Source organism: Anomaloglossus baeobatrachus, chromosome 6, assembly GCF_048569485.1.
Source record: "Anomaloglossus baeobatrachus isolate aAnoBae1 chromosome 6, aAnoBae1.hap1, whole genome shotgun sequence".
Taxonomy (NCBI): Eukaryota; Metazoa; Chordata; class Amphibia; order Anura; family Aromobatidae; genus Anomaloglossus; species Anomaloglossus baeobatrachus.
Window position 1 is genome coordinate 81,790,527 of NC_134358.1, and position 23,165 is coordinate 81,813,691.

General features: G+C 47.8%; 1 protein-coding gene across 1 annotated transcript in view; it reads left to right on the forward strand.

Moving 5' to 3' along the window:
- The window catches only part of MATN2 (matrilin 2), a 203,550-nt gene that overhangs the window by 69,323 nt on the left and 111,062 nt on the right, over positions 1-23,165 (forward strand). Inside the window, 2 exon segments of the mRNA XM_075316235.1 lie at positions 12,134-12,703; positions 20,225-20,347. Of these exon segments, the coding sequence (XP_075172350.1) occupies positions 12,134-12,703; positions 20,225-20,347 (693 nt within the window).

Consider the following 23,165-nt stretch of genomic DNA (forward strand, 5'->3'; position numbering starts at 1 on the left):
GATCGGAGGGAAATGTCCCCCTCCTGACCTCTCCTCCGGTACACCGGAGCTCTTTGGTCCCTGGAGCCCCCTCCAGTTCTTCAGAGCCCCCCTCCGGAGCGTGCAAGATGGCGCCGACGCGCGCTGAAAACTGCCGCCGCCGGCTCTGCATTCATTTCCCTCCGATCTGAAATGATCAAACATTTCAGATCGGAGGGAAATGTCCTCCCCCTGACCCCTCCTCCGGTCCACCGGAGCCCTCTGGTCACCGGAGCCCCCTCCGGGTCTCCAGAGCCACCCCCCCTCCCCCGCATTCATTCTGCTCTTTCTGCCGCATGTGACACGTCACATGCGGCAGAAAGGTGTCCCCAGGTCCCCCCAGGTCCCACTAGGTCACCCCCTATCACCCCCCCCAGCCCCCGGTCATACGTTACCTGTCTGGTGATCCGTCCCGCGATCACGCCGCCTCCTTCTTGAATGCTGACGGCGCATGCGCAGACAGCGGCTGTCAGCTGGATTCCTCCCCCGGTCCACAGTGGAGCAGCCTGTGCATCAGCGACGTCAGTCTTGCAGGGACGCTGACGTCGCTGATGCACAGGCTGCTCCACTGTGGACCGGGGGAGAGTGAGTGCAGTAATCAGCAGTCTCTCCATGTGAGGAGTGTGGTCCTCACATGGAGAGACTGCTGTTCCAGAAAATGGGGGGTACGTTCTGTGAGCGTGCCCCTCATATTCTGGAATGAGGTTACTGCAGGTCACTCTGCCCTAAGTTGGACCGGGGCAGTGTGAGTGCAGTATTCTCAGATTACTGCACCCACACTGCTCATGGAGAGCTTGCTCTTCCAGAAAATGGGGGATACGTTCCCTGAACGTGCCCCCCATATTCTAGAAGATCCAGAGTCGGCGTGGGACCTCACGGATTACAGCGGATTACAGCGACCGTAATTTCTTTATTTTCAATAAATTGGGGAAAGAGGAATGTTTCGGGGAGTTTTTTTTTCAAATAAATTTTTTTTTGTCTTTTTTTTTTGTCTATTACTTGACTGGGTTAGTGATGTCGGGTATCTGTTTAGATGCCGTGACATCACTAACCCCAGGGCTTGATGCCAGGTGACATTACAGCTGGTATCAACCCCATATATTACCCCGTCTGCCACCGCACCAGGGCGCGGGATGAGCTGGGGCGAAGCGCCAGGATTGGCGCATCTAATGGATGCGCCACTTCTGGGGCGGCTGCGGCCTGCTATTTTTAGGCTGGGAAGAGTCCAATAACCATGGCTCTTCCCACCCTGAGAATACCAGACCCCAGCTGTCCGCTTCACCTTGGCTGGTGATCTAATTTGGGGGGGACCCCACGTTTTTTTTTTTAAAAAAAAAACGCCTGGGGAGCCCTCCAAATTGATCACCAGACAAGGTGAAGCTGTCAGCTGTGGTTTGCAGGCTACAGCTGTCTGCTTTACCCTAGCTGGCTATCAAAAATGGGGGGGACCCCACGTCGTTTATTTTAATTATTATTTTTTTGGGGGGCTAAATACAAGGCTAGGCACCCTTTAGTGCCACATGAAAGGCACTAAAGGGCGCCAGCTTAGAATATGCAGGGGGTGGGACGTTATATATGTTTGACATGTATCCATTCATCCATTGTAGCATTTTAGGCTGTGTGCCCACAATCGGGATTTGCAGCGTTTTGGGCGCAGAGTGTTTTCCCTGTGTCCATAACGCTGCATTGTGCAGTAGAAGCACAGTGGAAGGATTTTTAGAAATCCCATGCCCAATGTGCTTGCCCAATGTGCTTCTTTTCTCCGCCACATAAACTGACCTGTGGCGCAGCTTCCCGAGCCTCAGCATGTCAATTTATGCTGCGGAGATGAGTGTTCTCTGCAGGTAGCATAGAGCTCCACAGCGGCCTGAACCCAAATCGTGGGCATGGGCAGCTGCGTTCTCCCGTGGACAACACTCACATCTCTGCAGGAGGCTGACACTGTGTACTAGACGCCGTGTCGCTGGCTCATGGCCACATAGCCTAAAAGTGAGACATTGGTTGCTACAGCAACATTTTTGTGAAGTACCTGTGGATTCAAAATGCTTATTATACTCCTGAATAAAATCCAGTTTCCAAAATGGGGTCACTTGTGGGGGTTTCTAATGTATAGGTACCCAAGGGGCCCTGCAAATGTGACATGGTGCCCGCAATTTATTTCAACTTTTCCAGAATTCAAATGGTGCTGCTTCCATTCCAAGCCCTCCCATTTATCCAAACAGAGGTTTTTGGCCACATGTGGGGTATCCCTGTGCTCATAAGACATTGGATAACAACCTGTTGGGTCCACGGTTTGTTGTTGTCTCTTGAAAAAGTGAGAAATTTGATGCTGAAGCAACATTTTTGTGAAAAAAATGAAAATTTTCAATATGGCAACCTAAGCTTATCAAATTCTGTGAAATATTCGTGGATTCATACTGCTCACTATACACCTAGATAAAAGCCTTGAGGTGTCTTGTTTCCAGAATGGAGTCACTTGTGGGGGACCTCCACTGTTTAGGCACCTCAGGGGCTCTCCAAATGCAACCTGGCGTCCGCTATTGATTCCAGCCAATTTTGCAGTCAAATGGCAATCCTTCCCTTCCGAGCCCTGCCATGCGCCCAAACAGTTGATTTCCACCACATATAAGGTATCGCCAAACTCAGGAGAAATTGCACAATAAATGTTATGCTGAATTTTTTCCTTTTACTCTTGTAAAAAAAAAAGCTACCTGGTTGAAATAACAATTTTGTGGTAAAATTTTTTTTTTTTTTTTTCATGGCTCAACGTTATAAAATTCTGTGAAGCACCTGGGGGTTCAGGGTACTCACCAAACATCTAGATAAATTCCTTGAGGGGCCTAGTTTCCAAAATGGGGTCACTTGTGCGGGGTTTCTGCTGTTTAGGTACCTTAAGGGTCCTCCAAATGTGACATGGTGCCCGCAATCTTTTTCAGCCAAATTTCCTTTCCAAAATTCAAATATTGCTCCTTTCGTTCCAAGCCCTCCCATTTGTCCAAACAAAGGTTTCAGACCACATGTGAGGTATCACCGCGCTCATAAAAAAGTGGGTAACAAACCTTGGTCAAATTTTTGGAATTACCTCTTGAAAAAGTGAGAAAATTGATGCTAAAGCAACATTTTTGAGAAAATTATTAAAATTTTCAATATGACAACGTAACGTTAACAAAATCTGTGAAGTACCTGTGGATCTAAAATGCTCACTATACCCCTAGATAGAAGCCTTGAGGGGTCTAGTTTCCAAAATGGTGTCACTTGTGAGGGGTTTCTTCTGTTTAGGTACCTTAGCGGACCTGTAAATGCAACATGGTGCCCGCAATCTATTTCAGCCAAATTTGCTTTCCAAAATTCAAATATTGCTCCTTCTGTTCCGAGCCCTCCCATTTGTCCAAACAGAGGTTTCTGACCACATGTGTGGTATCGGCGCACTCATAAGAAAGTGGGGAACAAGTTTTGGGGTCCATTTTGTTGTGTTAGTTCTTCTAAAAGTGAATAAATTTGGGTTAGAGCAACATTTTTAGGTAAAATTTAATTTTTGCTTTTATTCATTCCACATTGCTTTTGTTCATGTGAAGCACCTGAAGGGTTAATAAACTTCTTGAATGTGGTTTTGAGTACTTTGGGGGGTGCAGTTTTTATAATGGTGTCACTTTTGGGTATTTTCTGTCATCTAGGCCTATTGAAGTCACTTCAAATGTGATGTGGTTCCTAAAAAAATGGTTTTGTAAATTTTGATGTAAAAATCAGAAATCGCTGATAAACTTTGAACCCCTCTAACTTCCTAACAAAAAAAAATTTTGTTTCCAAAATTGTGCTGATGTAAAGTAGACATGTGGGAAATGTTATTTATTAACTATTTTGTGTCACAGAAATCTCTGGTTTAACGGTATAAAAATTCAAAAGTTGAAAATTGCTAAATTTTCAAAATTTTTGCCAATATTCAATTTTTTTCTTCAATAAACACAAAAAATATTGTCCTAAATTTGGTACTAACATGAAGTCCAATATGTGACAAAAAAACAATCTCAGAATCACCGGGATCCGTTGAAGCGTTCCAGAGTTATAACCTCATGAAGTGACACTGGTCAGAATTGCAAAATTTGGTCTGGTCATTAAGGTGAAAATTAGCTCCGTCACTAAGGGGTTAAGACCGGTTTGCTGTCGCTGTAACAAAGCAGGACACTTTGCCAAGGATGCTTAACAAATGGACAGTATCTGGGGACAAGATCAGGCCCTCATGAGCCAGCGGCCAAGAAAAGACTAAGGGTACCTTCACACTTAGCGATGCAGCAGCGATCCGACCAGCGATCTGACCTGGTCAGGATCGCTGCTGCATCGCTACATGGTCGCTGGTGAGCTGTCAAACAGGCAGATCTCACCAGCGACCAGTGAACAGCCCCCAGCCAGCAGCGACGTGCAAGCGACGCTGCGCTTGCACGGAGCCGCCGTCTGGAAGCTGCGGAGACTGGTAACTAAGGTAAACATCGGGTATGGTTACCCGATGTTTACATTAGTTACCAGCGCACAGCTGTGTGTGCAGGGAGCAGGGAGCCGCGCACACTGAGCGCTGGCTCCTTGCTCTCCTACCATAGCTACAGTACACATCGGGTTAATTAACCCGATGTGTAATGCAGCTACATGTTCAGAGAGCAGGGAGCCGCGCACACTGCTTAGCGCTGGCTCCTTGCTCTCCTAGCTGCTGTACACATCGGGTTAATTAACCCGATGTGTACAGCAGCTACATGTGCAGAGAGCCGGAGCCGGCAGCACAGGCAGCGTGAGAGCTGCAGAGGCTCGTAACTAAGGTAAATATCGGGTAACCACCTTGGTTACCCGATGTTTATCTTGGATACAGCTTACCTCAGCTGTCAGATGCCGGCTCCTGCTCGCTTCATTTGTCGCTCTCTCGCTGTCACACACAGCGATCTGTGTGTCACAGCGGGAGAGCGGCTTTGAAGAAAACGAACCAGGGCTGTGTGTAACGAGCAGCGATCTCGCAGCAGGGGCCAGATCGCTGCTCATTGTCACACACAGCGAGATCGCTAATGAGGTCACTGCTGCGTCACAAAAAGCGTGACTCAGCAGCGATCTCGGCAGCGAGCTCGCTGTGTGTGAAGCACCCCTTATTGAAGTAAATGGTTTGCAGATAGTTACAGTGCCTACAAGTAGTATTCAACCCCCTGCAGATTTAGCAGGTTTACACATTCGGAATTAACTTGGCATTGTGACATTTGGACTGTAGATCAGCCTGGAAGTGTGAAATGCACTGCAGCAAAAAAGAATGTTATTTCTTTTTTTATTTATTTTTTTTTAAATTGTGAAAAGTTTATTCAGAGGGTCATTTATTATTCAACCCTCAAACCACAAGAATTCTGTTTGGTTCCCCTAAAGTATTAAGAAGTATTTCAGGCACAAAGAACAATGAGCTTCACATGTTTGGATTAATTATCTCTTTTTCCAGCCTTTTCTGACTAATTAAGACCCTCCCCAAACTTGTGAACAGCAGTCATACTTGGTCAACATGGGAAAGACAAAGGAGCATTCCAAGGCCATCAGAGACAAGATCGTGGAGGGTCACAAGGCTGGCAAGGGGTACAAAACCCTTTCCAAGGAGTTGGGCCTACCTGTCTCCACTGTTGGGAGCATCATCCGGAAGTGGAAGGCTTATGGAACTACTGTTAGCCTTCCACGGCCTGGACAGCCTTTGAAAGTTTCCACCCGTGCCAAGGCCAGGCTTGTCCGAAGAGTCAAGGCTAACCCAAGGACAACAAGGAAGGAGCTCCAGGAAGATCTCATGGCAGTGGGGACATTGGTTTCAGTCAATACCATAAGTAACGTACTCCACCGCAATGGTCTCCGTTCCAGACAAGCCCGTAAGGTACCTTTACTTTCAAAGCGCCATGTCAAGGCTCGTCTACAGTTTGCTCATGATCACTTGGAGGACTCTGAGACAGAGTGGTTCAAGGTTCTCTGGTCTGATGAGACCAAGATCGAGATCTTTGGTGCCAACCACACACGTGACGTTTGGAGACTGGATGGCACTGCATACGACCCCAAGAATACCATCCCTACAGTCAAGCATGGTGGTGGCAGCATCATGCTGTGGGGCTGTTTCTCAGCCAAGGGGCCTGGCCATCTGGTCTGCATCCATGGGAAGATGGATAGCACGGCCTACCTGGAGATTTTGGCCAAGAACCTGCGCTCCTCCATCAAGGATCTTAAGATGGGTCGTCATTTCATCTTCCAACAAGACAACGACCCAAAGCACACAGCCAAGAAAACCAAGGCCTGGTTCAAGAGGGAAAAAATCAAGGTGTTGCAGTGGCCTAGTCAGTCTCCTGACCTTAACCCAATTGAAAACTTGTGGAAGGAGCTCAAGATTAAAGTCCACATGAGACACCCAAAGAACCTAGATAACTTGGAGAAGATCTGCATGGAGGAGTGGGCCAAGATAACTCCAGAGACCTGTGCTGGCCTGATCAGGTCTTATGAAAGACGATTATTAGCTGTAATTGCAAACAAGGGTTATTCCACAAAATATTAAACCTAGGGGTTGAATAATAATTGACCCACACTTTTATGTTGAAAATGTATTAAAATTTAACTGAGCAACATAACTTGTTGGTTTGTAAGATTTATGCATCTGTTAATAAATCCTGCTCTTGTTTGAAGTTTGCAGGCTCTAACTTATTTGCATCTTATCAAACCTGCTAAATCTGCAGGGGGTTGAATACTACTTGTAGGCACTGTAAATAATGCTGCATAATGTTTAATGCTACAGTATAATGTGCTGAAAGTTGTTGTTTTTTTTCTCTATGTCGTGATATGAAGTTTATGAAGTTTGAAACGTTTGAAGTGATAATGCCTGACATAAAGGAAAGATTGTTTACATGTTTTTAAGTCTATGAAGTCTGAAACATTTGGAAGGATCTTGCCTCCCATAAAGGGAAGAACGTTCATGTTTTTCTGCATAACAAAATTTTGCGGGGTACCATTTATGTTTTGTTGCAGCCCGGGAGTGCTGCGATTCGCTGTGGGGCAATGTGGCGCCCCTAAGGCTTCAGTCGCCACGGGGTATTGCATCTCACTTAAGGTGCAATACTCATCCCAGGTAAGGAAGAGGTTAACCGCTGGTGTTTATCACTTAAACAACACACACAGCTCAGGTGCTTTCCCACTGGAACTGGGCTAGAGGTAATCACTATAGCAACGGGACTTCCCCAGCACTAGTGAGTCATTAGGAAGGTGGGGGCAGCATGACGGAGGAGGACAAGAGTACCATAACATCCAGGGACTCGCAGAAACACGGCCGCTAAGGAGAGTGCTTCAGAGCTTCCTTAGTTAAGACCGGACAGACTGGAAGAAGCAGGAGTTTACCGAGTGAGCTGGAGAGACAGAGGAGCAACATGGTAGCCGAGGGGTGAGCCTAAAAGCCCCTTTGGGACCGGCATAGTCAGGGTGCAGAACCCTAGGGTGGCGTACACTCCACGTTGCGCCATCAGAATCTGCAGGGAAGGGGGATTTCATGTCCCATTGTCCACCACAAAGGTCCCGGGGCACAATAGCAAATAGAGTCAGGAGTTAAGACCACGGTCGACTTCACATCTGATTCGCGCTGCTTGCGGACGGGACGAGAACTAAACCCAAGGACACTGGGATCCCTAAGTGGCTTTACGCAACGGGGATCCACACTACAGAGCGCAAGGAAGGAAGGGTTCACAGCTTCACAACACCGATGGTGGCCTCTGAATCATCCGGAATCTGCTGGGGCCCATCACGGCAGAAATCGGCACTCCAAGGGTGACGACCTGACAGTGATTAAAAAGAAGTTTGTCCGCAGTCCTGATGTCGTCCCATTATTGCCGGCGCCTATCCCCCACCATCGTCCTCCATGGGGGCCTAGCTCTGCCTGTGAGATGCTTTACCATCCGCCCCAGAGGAGAGCAACCTCTCGCAGTGGCGGATGATCGTTGGCCGCATACTACGGGTGGTGCTACAAAGCAAACCCCCATCATCCCCCTATACCGGTCACCTTGGACCCTTTTATTGACACTAACTTGGCCACGGAGCCGGGTCAGAACATTCACAACAAGCCCAAATACCACTGGCTCGATGACGAGTAGCCCTGATGCCCCGTGGGCGCATTATTAGCACGCTAACATGCTAATGAATGTGCAGAGTCAAAGGTATGATCGCTCACCTCTCTGCTGCCACCACACCCGACACTGGATTTCGGCTCAGTGCGCATGATCATGTACTTTCGGTCATGCGAACTGTGAAGCCGGGTGTTCGCGTCCTGACTTCAAACTAGTGTAGTGCACATGACCAAAAGTCCAGGGATGTTCTGATCGTGCTCACTGAGCTGAAAACCAGCGGTGGTAACAGAGGTGAGCAACCATGCCTCTGACGCTTCACATTCAATTGCATGTTAGTACACTCAGAGGGGCATGCTTACATGCTAAGGGGGCCGAATAGCCAGGGGAACTAACGCCCTTGTGACTAGTCCCTGCGCTCATTAACATATCATATGGGATCTTCAGAAATACTTTTTCTAAAGATCTCTTTATCTATGCTACTAGATACAGGGACAGTTAGGCAAGGATTTGCAATATGCACCCACAACTGCACATGGCTCTGGATGCATATTGCACCTGACAGGTTCCCCTTAAAGCACAATATTTTCAGTCATTTCCTGAGCATTTTTTCCAATGGTTTTGGCCACTGGCTGTTTTTTTGGCGTGTTATCCCATGGTTTTTGTGAAGTATTTTTTTACTATCATTTTCCAGATCTTTTTGCCACTCAATTGAATAGTGAAGAAATCAGTAGTGTGTTGTTGTTTTTTATAACACAAAACCATGGCAAAACTTTCTAAGAATCATCCTAGTGTCTTCTGGGCATCTTTTGAGCTTTACCATTAACTTGTATTGTAAAGTACAGAGCAGTTTCCAACCGGAAAACACCAGAAGGACGGACATGTCATTTCTTTTAACCCCTTGGCATATTTGGAAACCTAGAGTAGTTAAAAAAAGTTCAAAAGCCAGAACATCTGCACGGCAAGTCATTTTTACATAGAAATTAGTAAGTTCATTCTTTTGAATGTTTTTTTATAGGTTTTTAAGATGGCTTAGGCAGTAGAATCTGCCTGAAAAAAAGATGTTGTGTTCACAAAGCCAGGGGCTATGGGCATGTAGCGATGATTTTTGAGGAGTTATTGGAGGAGAAACCAAGAGAAAACGCCCCAAATCCTCCTCAAAAGTGCAAAACGCCTTAAAAACTTGGAGGTTCTGTTCACTTTCCTTTAAAAAAACTCAGCAAAAAGACTTTATGTGCACATAGCCAGTGACTGTGAAAGGAGTTACTTTTTGACAAGTCATATAATCCAAAAACATTTGTGTAAAAAATCAGACAAATCACAATCAAGTTGGAAGTAAAGCGGGCTTTACACGCTGCGATATCGGTACCAATATCACTAGCGTGCGTACCTACCCCCATCGTTTGTGCGACACGGGCATATCGCTAACCGTCGCACACAAAATCGCGCACCCCCGTCACATGGACTTACCTGCATAGCAACGTCGCTGTGACTGGCGTACCGCCTCTGTCGCGGGCGGAGGGGACGCGCTCGCCACGCTCGGGTCCGGGGCTTCTGTTGCTGCTGCTCGGTGGCTCGAGCGGTGGGCCGGACCCGGGGACTCGAGCAGCGCTCCTCACTCGTGAGTGAAAAGGGATGGTTTGTTTGGGGAGAGAGTTCGTGACGCCACCCACGGGACGTGGTGAAGATGGCACCACCGCTGCTGATGACGGGGATCCCGGGAGAGATGGTAGGGAGCAGCTAGGATGTCGTCCCCTCTGTGGGTAGGGGGTCGGTGCTCCCGGGGCCCGGTGATGTAACGGGGAGGCTGGATGGCCGGGGTGCAGGGTTGCAGGGACAGCACAGCGCGGTGCTGGACGGCACTGGTATACTCACTCAGACAACCAATGACAGAGTCTTTGGTAAACCAAATGGCCGGATGGACGGGTCCCGCAGCCGGCTGCAGTGTAGTTGTTGTGCTCTCCCCGGACGGCTGATGGTGGCTGTCTTTCCCTGCACTTGTGTAAACTGTGTTGACTCCGATGGTATCCCAACGGTAGTCCGCTCCCCGGCGTATAGGTACTGTAGGAGCCCTTTTGCCCACAGGCGCTGGCCCTTGGATCTCTAGCCTGTGGCGGTGGCTGTATATCCTCATGGTGTGGACTGTTGCCTTCTGTCGGGACTTGGTTGTTAGGAAACCCCTGGGGTTCCGGTCACACTCGGATTTGACCGTTGTCGGCGGCTCCAAGCCTGGTCAGGGTCCGATGGCCCTGCCTGTGTGCTTAACTTCACTCCGGTCCCCGATTCGGTACCGGTGGGCCACCGCTCAACCCCGGTCCTACGGTTCTGCAGAGATCCGTCACTCCTGCAGATGGCCACCACCGTCTGCCAACCTTGCTGTCAGTGCCTTGGCTCCAACCCAGACACTTGCAGTTTGTGACCTCTCACGTTCACCTCCTAAACTGATCTACTGCTTTTCCCTCCTCCAGGCCTGTGAACTCCTCGGTGGGTGGGGCCAACCACCTGGCTCCGCCCCACCTGGTGTGGACATCAGACCCTGGAGAGAGGCAACAAGGGTTTTTGTCTGACTGTTTTAACTGCCTAGGGTGGGGTGTATGTTGTCATGTCTGTGATTACCTGGCTAGTCCAGGGCGTCACACCTCCTTTCTAAGGGGGCGGTTCGTTCGGCGTCACAGCGACGTCACTAAGCGGCCGCCCAATCAAAGCGGAGGGGCGGAGATGAGCGGGATGAACATCCCACCCACCTTCTTCCTTCCTCATTGCTGGCGGGACGCAGGTAAGGTGAGGTTCCTCGTTCCTGCGGTGTCTTACATAGCGATGTGTGCTGCCGCAGGAACGACGAACTACATTGCCCAAGCATCAGCAACGATAATTGGGAATAGGCGGGCATGTCACTGATGAGCGATTTTGAATGTTTTTGCAACGATTCAAACTCGCTCATAGGAGTCACACACAACGAGATCGCTAAACCGGCCGGATGTGCGTCACAAATTCCGTGACCCCAACGAGATCGCTTTAGCGATATTGTAGCGTGTAAAGCCACCCTTAGTTGCTGTCATACACAACTTGCTGTGCATTCTATGATGGCAACGTCATATAAAACTCCAATAGGCTTGGATTTTTTTGGAACCTTCATAATTGGTTATGATTGATAGGTTGGATGTAATGTCACAATACAACATTGCAATTTCAGGGCACATCCTGAAAACTAGCTGTCACACAGAGTTTTGTACAAAACTTGCTGACTGTCATGGTGGCGTCAGGCTCTGTTCACATTGCAGAGTCTGACACTGCGTCCAATGGTTTCTCTTGTGTTTCTAATTAACTCAGGCATCGACCTGCTGTCTGCTCATTCATAGACAGGGTAGCAAGAGTTAACCTGTGCTAGCCTGCTCGTTAGGCTTCTTTGATCACATATTGTAAGGAAGTCAATCACTTCTGCTCCTCTCATGTTTAGGCTGGAAGAAAACATCTACCTATGTCAACTATAGTTTATGCTGTGTTGGTCTGCGAGTTATGGTGCCCCAGACTTGCTGGAAAAAGAGTTGCTTTGTGCTTGGTGTTTTTGTGGCGTTACCCATCGTCTTGTTGTTTCCACCCTGTTCTTGTTTTCCTCCTAATCTCTTATATGTCTTATACCTCTGTATGTGCGTGCTGTGTGACAGACTTTTGGTTTCCCTGGTTTATCGATTTCTGTGAATTAAATAACACACCTGTTTCGGCTCCACCCTGTGGGATGGAGAGAGTTAGATCAGGGTTGGTCAGGAGCAGGGCCAGGAAGGAGACTCAGACATCCCCACCATTAAGAGGATCTCAGAGATAACACAGGGCCTTCCTAGGCTGAAGATCAGCTTAGGGGCCCCCAGTTTCCCGCTATCTCCATAGTCCCTTGTGACAATAGCCTAGCCTAAAACAGAAACACCTGACCTTTGGGTAACACCTCTAAGAAGGTCTGCACCAAATTAATATAATGTTTCTTTCTAATGGAATATCTTTATTTAAAACCTTGCTTTGTTTTTCAGGAGAAGCCTGCCACAACAAGCCTCTGGATCTCGTCTTCATCATTGACAGTTCCAGAAGTGTTCGTCCATATGACTTTGAAAAAGTAAAAGAATTTCTCATCACTGTATTAAAATTCCTTGACATTGGCCAAGACACAACTAGGGTGGGCTTACTGCAATATGGCAGCACAGTGAAAAATGAGTTTTCTTTGAAAACATACAAAAAAAAATCTGACATTGAACGTGCCGTCAAGCGAATGATGCACCTAGCCACAGGCACCATGACTGGACTGGCGCTTCAATATGCCATGAACATTGCGTTTTCTGAGACTGAGGGTGCACGTCCTGTAGACATGTATGTGCCAAGGATTGCCATGATTGTGACTGATGGGAGACCTCAGGATCCTGTTTCTGAAATTTCTGCAAAAGCCAGGAATTCTGGAATCTTGATTTTTGCAATTGGAGTGGGCCGGGTGGATATGCAAACCTTGAAATCTATTGGAAGTGAACCTCACGATGAACATGTCTTCTTGGTGGCCAATTTCAGCCAGATTGAAACATTGACGTCTGTGTTCCAGAATAAACTTTGCGGTAAGAACCTATATATCTAGATATTTTACAGTACTAACATGGATCCAAAAAATGAAGGGGCTTATTTATTTATCTAAAAGGTAGGAAAAGATGGCTGACATGACCCTTACACTCGAGTCCTCCTTTCTCTGCCGCCATAAGTTTATGGTCCATGAAAGGCAGAGTCCTTCACAGTTGCACACCACATATAAGGAAAGGGGCATCATGAGCCAGCACCATTACCATTGCTTAAGACCTTTTTCTTTAAGGGTGACATTTGGCTTAACTCTTCCATCCAATCCCTCTCTTACTTCCATCTCAGGTCAAGAAGCTCTACTCTTAAGACCCACAACACACATCCGTTTAATTTGTACGTGTGCGGTACGTATTTGCACGTACCGGAGACACGTACACACGGAGACCCATGTTATTCAATGGTAGATGGCACACACACGTAATATCACACAGAACGTCTGTCCGTGTGGTAAGTACGCGTGTGCGCTTTTCTACCCGGACGACATGTCAGTTTTTGGCCGGCAGCACGCAGGCACGGACCCGCTTTAGTCTATGGGTCCGTGCCTGCACGGACCGCACACGGAGTATGTCCGTGTTCAGCACGTATCGTCCGTGTCCGTTTTTCATCACTAAATCTGAAACACTTGTTACCAATCTATCAGGTCAATTGATGGCAAACAAAAACACCAGGATCTCATGATGAATGATTAACAACGTTAATTGGGTAAGAATGCGGGCCTTTATTTTATAAACGGACAGCACACGTACGTATTTTATGTCAATACGGACATTCCACACGCACACACGGCTCGCATACGCCATCACACGGATGACATACGTACCGGAGAAACGCCCCTAAAAAACGGAACACGGACCCGAAAAACGGACCGTAAGACACGTACTTTTTTTTGCGGAAGTGTGTTTTAGGCCTAAAGGGAATCCGTCAGCAGGTTTTTGCTACCTCATCTAAGAGCAGGATGTAGGCAAAGAGATCCTGAGTTCAACAATGTATCAAATAGATTAGTGGCTGCAGCCCTTCTGATACCGTGAAAGATTCTAGATTTTGTACATACCAGACCCCATACAGCTGCCCCTGCCTACACCACTACACCAGGCTTTCCGTGTACATTTCCATAGACAGAAACTGCTAATCACAGAAGGGGGCGGAGTTGGACTAGAGCTCACATGCTGCTGAGACCCACTAACGATAAAGATAAGAGGCTTATACTAACATTGCCGGTAAACAAAAACAAACTGTGAGATAAGACACATAGGGCTGAATGTTCTGTTTTAATTCTTGGAGCATACTGTCTTCATATTACATTGCAGAAACCTGCTGACAGGTTCCTTTTAAGGCCACATTCAGAGAACAATTTGCAATATCGTCCATTATTCATCCTGAAATAGATAATTAAAACCTCATGACATACAGATGATAAGGCTGGTTTTACACATCAGTTTTTTGCCATCAGGCACAATCTAGCGAAAACATAAAAAAACGCATCCGACATCTGTTGCCGCCGGATGTGTGTTTTCCCCCATAGACTTCTATTATCGCCGGATTGTGCCGGATGGCCTTGCGTTCCATCCGGCTTTCGCTGGCAACATTTGCTTGTCCGGCGGCTGGATGGAATGTTAAAGTGAACGTTTTTTGTCTCCGGTGTAAAAACGGATCACGCCGAATCCGGCGCCGTACGGCTTTTTTTGTAATGGAAGCCTATGGACGCCGGATTTGCCGTCATCCATCATATGCCAGAAACCGGCGCCGGTTTCCCTTTTTTGTTTCTGGGCATGCCCAGACGTTGTGTAAATAGTATCTCTCTCTGTCGGTGGGTCCGTTGGTCTCTCTGTCGGTCGGTCTCTCCCTCCCTCCTTTATACTCACTGATCACGGGCGTGGCGCTGCACAGGTGTCACACTGCTCTGGCGGCTTTTCCTCTTTTGAAAATGCCGGCCGCTCATTATTCCATCTCGTATTCCCTGCTTCCCCCGCCCACTGGCGCCTATGATTGGTTGCAGTCAGACACGCCCCCACGCTGAATGACAGTTGTCTCACTGCAACCAAACACAGCCACCAGCGGGTCTATATAGTGCAGTAAAATAAATAAATAATTAAAAAAAAACGACGTGCGGTCCCCCCAAATTTTGATATAGCCAAGGTAAACCCACACGGCTGAAGGCTGGTATTCTAAGGATGGGGAGCCCCATGTTATGGGGAGCCCCCCAACCTAAAAATATAAGCTTTTTATTTGAAATGAAAGACAAAAAACACCCTCTTTCCCCACTTTATTAAACCTCAAATACCCCTCCAGGTCCGACGTAATCCACTCGAGGTACCACGACGCTTTCAGCTCTGCTACATCGGAAGCTGACAGGAGCGGTAGTAGAACACTGCCGCTCCTGTGAGCTACACGCAGCAACTGAAGTGAGTCGCGCTGTCAGCGGAGACGTCACTCAGGTAGTGCTGGTGTGTGCGGTGATGATGGGGGCGGTAGTGCCTGTGTGTGTGCGGTGATGATCGGAGCGGTAGTGCCGGTGTGTGCCATGATGATGGGTGCGGTAGTGCCTGCGTGTATGTGGTGATGATGGGGGCGGTAGTGGTCGGGTGTGTGCGGTGATTATCGGAGCGGTAGTGCCGGTGTCGGTGATGATGGGGGCAGTAGTGCCGGGGTGTATGCGGTGATGATGGGGCCAGTAGTGCCGGGGTGTGTGCGGTGATGATGGGGGTGGTAGTGCCAGTGTGTGTGGTGGCGGTGATGATGGGAGCGGTAGTGTCGGGGTGTATGCAGTGATGATGGGGGCAGTAGTGCCGGGGTGTGTGCGGTGATGATGGGGGTGGTAGTGCCGGTGTATGCGGTGGCGGTGATGATGGGGGCGGTAGTGACGGTGGCGGTGATGATGGGGGCGGTAGTGCCGGGGTGTATGCGGTGATGATGGGGCCAGTAGTGCCGGGGTGTGTGCGATGATGATGGGAGTGGTAGTGCCGGGGTGTATGCGGTGATGATGGGGGCGGTAGTGCTGGGGTGTGTGCGGTGATGATGGGAGTGGTAGTGCCGGGGTGTGTGCGGTGATGATGGTGGCGGTAGTGGTGGGGTGTGTGCGGTGATTATCGGGGCAGTAGTGCCGGGGTGTGTGTGGTGATGATGGGGGCGGTAGTGCCGGTGTATGCGGTGGCGGTGATGATGGGGGCGGTAGTGCCGGTGTCGGTGATTATGGGGGGGGCGGTAGTGCCGGGGTGTATGCGGTGATGATGGGGCCAGTAGTGCCGGGGTGTGTGCGGTGATGATGGGGCCAGTAGTGCCAGTGTGTGTGGTGGCGGTGATGATGGGGGCGGTAGTGCCGGGGTGTGTGTGGTGATGATGGGGCCAGTAGTGCCAGTGTGTGTGGTGGCGGTGATGATGGGAGTGGTAGTGTCGGGGTGTATGCGGTGATGATGGGGGCGGTAGTGCTGGGGTGTGTGCGGTGATGATGGGGGCGGTAGTGCCGGGGTGTGTGCGGTGATGATGGGGGCGGTAGTGGTGGGGTGGGTGCGGTGATTATCGGGGCGGTAGTGCCGGGGTGTGTGTGGTGATGATGGGGGCGGTAGTGCCGGTGTATGCGGTGGCGGTGATGATGGGGGCGGTAGTGCCGGTGTCGGTGATTATGGGGGCGGTAGTGCCGGGGTGTATGCGGTGATGATGGGGCCAGTAGTGCCGGGGTGTGTTGCCATAGGGTCCACCCGTATTATGCAACCCAGCACAGATAGAGCAAACAGCTACAGGCTTCAGCCCCAAGCTGTGCACTTATCATGGCTGTGTATCAAAATAAGAGGAACTGCATGCCGCTTTTTTTAAAAAAAAATATTTAGATAAATTATTTTTATTTTTATTTTTTTTAAACGGCTTGTGGTCCCCCCCCCCCCCATTTTGATACCCAGCCATCATAAATCTGACAACTGGGTGCTGGTATTTTTAGGATGGGGAGGACCACTGCTTATTGGGTCCCTCCTCGACCCTAAAAATAGCAGCCTGCAGCCACATAGGGTTGTCACATCCATTAGATGTGACAATCTCGGAACTTTACCCAGCTCCTCCCGATTGCCCTGGTGTGGTGGCAATGGGGGTAGTAAGGGATTAATACTAGCTAACAGCTGCCACTAAGCCCTAGTTTAGTAATGGAGAGGGTGTCTGAGACTCCTACCCTCCATTACTAATCTGTAAGTGAAAACAAATATACATACATACATACAACATACAGTACATACAAACATACAAAAAACACCCTTTCACCAATTTATGAACCCCCAAAACACCCAGGTCCGACATAATCCACATGGTGTCCCATGACGAGTCCAGCTCTGCTACATTTGAAGTGACAGCGAAGGGCCATAGAACATGACCGCCCCCTTTGAGCTTCAGGCAGAGAATGAGCCACAGCAATGAGTGGTGATGTCACTCAGGTTATTTGCAATCACAGCTGGAGGTTCCCACTTTATTGTTTTACAAACTTGTCCAGTTTCCTGATCCTGGCAACAAAGGGGTCTGATACTGTACAGAGTGCGGCAGGCCTGAATTTGAAGGAGTTCACAGTAGCCACAGTACCACCACACACACCCACAGGAATCCCATCTTCCTGTAGTGTGTCGGGGCAAAGCAAGGGAGTAAAGGCTGCTTTACATCTTACATTTTTGCATACGATATCGTATGCGATGTGACCCGTCCCCATTGTATGTGCGGCACGTTCAATTTGTTGACCGTGTCGCACAAACGATTATTTCCTGTCACACGTACTTACCTTTCATACGACCTCGATGTGGGCGGCGAACATCCACTTCCTGGAGTGGGAGGGACGTTCGGAGTCACAGCGACGTCACACGGCAGCCAGCCAATAGAAGCGGAGGGGCGGAGATGAGCGGGACGTAAACATCCCGCCCACCTCCTTCCTTCCGCATTGCCGGCGGGACGCAGGTAAGCTGCAGTTCATCATTCCCGGGGTGTCACACGGAGCGATGTGTGCTGCCCCGGGAACATTGAACAACCGGACGTGCGATTTTTAGTAATTGAACGACGTGCATGCGATCAACGTTATAACGTTCAATCGCACAGAGGTTTCACACGCTACAATGTAACTAACGATGCCGGATGTGCGTCACTTACGACGTGACCCCGCCGACACATTGTTAGATAAATTGTAGCGTGTAAAGCCTGCTTAACTCTCCCATGGCTACCGCCCCGTGCCACGTTACAAGTCCATGAAACATACATACAGAACACAGAAGCAATCAGTACCATCCGTGTTCTGTGCGTGTTTAACATTGAAAAGTATAGGAGATACTTTGTAATTTATTTATTTCTTTAGCCATCTGTGAAAAACACTGATGACAACTGATAGTAAAAAGGAATACATGGATGACACACTGACACTAGTACCATTTTTTTCATGAATGTGCATTTATGTGTAGTATGGCAGACAGGAGAGCAGGCGCAGCGACAATAAACTGCATTCACTTCCTATAATCTATCTTAATGTCTGGCAGACAGGAGAGCAGGAGCAGAGACAAATACCTGCATCCACTTCCTATAATCTGTCTCAATGTCTGGTAGACAGGAAAGCAGGAGCAGAGACAAAAACCTGCATCCACTTTCTATAATCCGTCTCAGTATCTGGCAGACAGGAGAGTAGGAGCAGAGACAAAAACCTGTATCCACTTCCTATAATCTGTCTCAATGTCTGGTAGACAGGAGGGCAGGAGCAGAGACAAAAACCTGTATCCACTTCCTATAACCTGTCTCAATATCTGGCAGACAGGAGACCAGGAGCAGAGACAAATACCTGCATCCACTTCCTATAATCTGTCTCAATGTCTGGTAGACAGGAGGGCAGGAGCAGAGACAAAAACCTGTATCCACTTCCTATAACCTGTCTCAATATCTGGCAGACAGGAGACCAGGAGCAGAGACAAATACCTGCATCCACTTCCTATAATCTGTCTCAATGTCTGGCAGACAGGAGAGCAGGAGCAGAGACAAAAACCTGTATCCACTTCCTATAACCTGTCTCAATATCTGGCAGACAGGAGACCAGGAGCAGAGACAAATACCTGCATCCACTTCCTATAATCTGTCTCAATATCTGGCAGACAGGGGACCAGGAGCAGAGACAAATACCTGCATCCACTTCCTATAATCTGTCTCAATGTCTGGCAGACAGGAGAGCAGGAGCAGAGACAAAAACCTGTATCCACTTCCTATAATCTGTCTCAATACCTTACAGACAGGAGAGCAGGAGCAGAGACAAATACCTGCATCCACTTGCTATAATCTGTCTTAATATCTGGCAGACAGGAGAGCAGGAGCAGAGACAAATACCTGCATCCACTTCCTATAATCTGTCTCAATTTCGGGCAGACAGGAGACCAGGAGCAGAGACAAATACCTGCACCCACTTCCTATAATCTGTCTCAATGTCTGGCAGACAGGAGACCAGGAGCAGAGACAAAAACCTGTATCCACTTCCTATAATCTGTCTCAATGTCGGGCAGACAGGAGACCAGGAGCAGAGACAAATACCTGCACCCACTTCCTATGATCTGTCTCAATGTCTGGCAGACAGGAGACCAGGAGCAGAGACAAATACCTGCACCCACTTCCTATAATCTGTCTCAATGTCGGGCAGACAGGAGACCAGCATCAGAGACAAATACCTGCATCCACTTCCTATAATCTGTCTCAATGACGGGCAGACAGGAGACCAGGAGCAGAGACAAATACCTGCATCCACTTCCTATAATCCAGCTCAATGTCTCTGCTACTAGAGATAGCTTATAGCTGATAATAGGCAGTGGACACCAAGTAATGCAGGAGGAAGATACCATGTGGCCAAAAAAAACATCTGCTCAACCGTTTACACCTTCTGGTGTTCAAAATAAATGTTTCCTGGCTGAGTAACAATGCTGCAAGTGTTACCTAAGGCTCATTACGTTTCTTCAATAATAATGTCTTAGCAAACAAAATGTTATAAGGCCATGACATTGACTGACCTCTAACTAAGTGTGGGAGGTCTACCAGAACCCTATGGTTTACTGCAGACCGCCGGGACTGTGCCGTAACAGGAGACCAGACCCATAACAGAGACTAGAAAACCACAAGAATCCGCGTTGTGTTGCTTTGAATGCGGCTGGTAGATCAATAGATGAGAATTGGGCTTTAGGGATTTGTGGTTGATTTATACAATGATTTACGGAGAACTCCCCTTGTGGCAACGATCCAGAAACTCCAGCAAAGATGTGAACGTCATCTAAACTAACCAGCAAATGTGGAAGTGCAGCTACTGGAACGTAGAGTAATAAACACACGAGCGGAAGACTTTGATAGATCGAGAAGACTTCTGTGTGAGGTTTAGAGGCAACAACATATCGTAAATGCGTTTTTACTTGATTGGAGGATGTACCTACCCATCGGTCGCTCATTGGTCATCAACTCTAAAAAGTGGACATCACATGTATAATACACCCAATAGCTCTATAATGACATGTATTTCTTTCTTACAGCGCCCCATCTCTGTTCTACGACCACCCATGGCTGTGATCACTTCTGCATCAATACTCCAGGGTCGTACTTATGTCGGTGCAAGCAAGGATATGTCTTAAATGCCGATGAGAAGACCTGCAGAAGTAAGTTATATTTATAATGTATGGTTTGAAAAATGTCCAGCAGAGTTAAAAGGGTTGTCCTTTACATTGATGTTGATGCTCTATCCTTAAAAGAGGTCACCAATATCAGGTTGGTGCGGGTCCAACTGGTGGAATCTGCACAGATCAGCTGTTTTCTGCTCCGGCTGTAAACAGTGTGTGAAGCTGCAATATCTCATGTCAAGACATGGCATAGTGACAGCTCCTGAGTACTGCAACTCAGCTCCTACTGAAGTGAATGGAAGCTAAGCTGCAATACCCGGGAATGGTACTATTAAATAGCGTAAAGAGAAAAAAGGTCATATGATACCATTGTAAAAGAAAATTCTTTCTTTTCCACAATTAAAATCCATGCAGGAGAGCACAGAGCCGTTTCGCCTTAGTAGCTCGCTTCATCAGGTGACCACCTCAGGTGCTACTAATGCAAAACGGCGGTTATTCGAATGCCCTATCCTGCATGGATTTGTCCGCACTATCCTGCATGGATTTTAATTGTGGAATATAAAAAATTTTGTTTTAGGATGGTGCAACTTGTACTTTTTCTCTTTACGCCGAAGATTTCATGTCTTCTTCACCAAGTGTTGCACCACACATTTCCTACTAAATCATGCATTATTGAGTGTTGTTGAACCGGATAGGTGCATGGGTAGTGCCAAACATTTTCTTCTGTTTATGGTAGTAATAAATAGTGTACGGAGCTGTGAGTTTCCAATCTTTACACTACTTACAACTGGCCACTGTCTGGAGCCGGTGGAGCACCAAATGTCAGACCCCCACTGATCTTATATTAATGACTTTTCCTAAGGATAGCTCATCAATATAAAACTAGTGGATAACCCCTTTAAGCTAGTTGAATCATGTATATCGGACTAATCATCTCATACACTTAAAACCAGAAGTTTCCCTCCGCTCTCTAAAAAGACACATCTGCATATTTTCCCCTCCGCTCTCTATAAAGACACATCTGCAGGTTTTTCCTCACTATTTGACATGAAATCAGAATAAACCTTTCCTGTTTTCAGTCAATTAGGAACCAAAATTATTTATATTTGCCAAATGCCAGAATAATGAGATGTAGAATGTTTTAAGGCATTTTTATTACTTTCTGCAAAATCAAAAGTTTACATTTCATTTCATTAGTATTTGGTACCATTGCACTTAAACTGTATAACCTGGATGAAACGTTTTGGATCTCCTTCCACAAGCTTCGCACAATAGTTGGTAGGAATTTCGGCAAATTCTTCCTGAACAGAGCTGGTGTATCTGAGTCATCTTTGTAGGTCGCCTTGCTGGCACCGGCCTTTTCAGCTTTGCCCATTAATTTTCAATAGGATTGAGATCTGGGCTTTGTGATGGTCACTCCAAAACATTGACTTTATTATATTTAAGCCACTTTGTAACCAGTTTGGCAGTATACTTCGGGTCATTGTCCATTTGGAAGTCCCATTTCCTCCCAAGCTTTAAGTTCCTGGCTGATGTCTTGAGATGTTGCTTCAGTATTGCCACATAATCTTCTTCCCTCATGATGCCATCTATGTTATGAAGTGCACCAGTCAATCCTGCAGCAAAACAACCGCACACCATGATGCTGCCACCCCCGTGTTTCACAGTTTGGATGGTATTCTTAGGGGACTTTGCACGTTGCGACATCGGTACTGCGATATCGTCGTGGTCAAATCGAAAGTGACGCACATCCGGCGCCGGTAACGACGTGGCAACATGTAAAGCCTAGAAGCACCGATAAACGATCGCAAAAGCGTCGAGAATCGGTGATCTGTGTAGTGTCGGTCCTTTCCATAATTTCGCTGCAGCGACAGGTACGATGTTGTTCCTCGTTCCTGCGGCAGCACACATCGCCGTGTATGAAGCCACAGGAGCGAGGAACATCTCCTTACCTGCGTCCCGCCTGCAATGAGGAAGTAAGGAGGTGGGCGGGATGTTTACGTCCCGCTCATCTCCGCCCCTCCGCTTCTATTGGCCGCCTGCCGTGTGACGTCGCTGTGGCGCCGCATGACCCGCCCCCTTAGGAAGGAGGCGGGTCGCTGGCCAGAGCGACGTCGCAGGGCAGGTAAGTGCGTATGAAGCTGCCATTGCGATAATGTTCGCTATGGCAGCTATCACAAGATATCGCATGTGCGACGGGGGCGGGGACTATCGCGCTTGGCATCGCTACAATCTGCTAGCGATGTCGCCGCATGCAAAGTACCCCTTAGGCTTCAAAGCTTCTCCCTTTTTCTACCAAACATAACGATGATCATTCTGGCCAAACAGTTCAATTTTAGTTTCATCAGACCACAGGATGTCTCCAATAGATTAATGTTTGCAAATGCTGTGTGCATTTGCAAACATTAATCTGGCTTTTTTATGTCTGTTTTGGAGTAATGGCTTCTTCCTGGCAGAGAGGCCTTTCAGCCCACGTTGATACAGGACTTGTTTTACTGTGGATAATGACACAATCTTACCAGCTTCCACCAGCATCTTCACAAGGTCTTTTGCTTTGTTCTTGGGTTGATATGCACATGTCTGGCCAAAGCACGTTCATCTCTGGTACACAGACCCGTCTCCTTCCTGAGCAGTATGATGGCTGGACATTCCCATCTTGTTTGTCTTTGCATATAATTGTTTGTGAACGAGATGAACGAAGCACCTTCAAGTATCTGGAAATTGCACCCAAGGATGAACCAGACTTGTGCAAGTCCACAATTCTCTTCTTGAGATCTTGGCTGATTTCTTTTGACTTTCCCATGATGTTATACAAAGAAGAAGTGTGTTTCAGGTGTGCATTAAAATACATCCACAG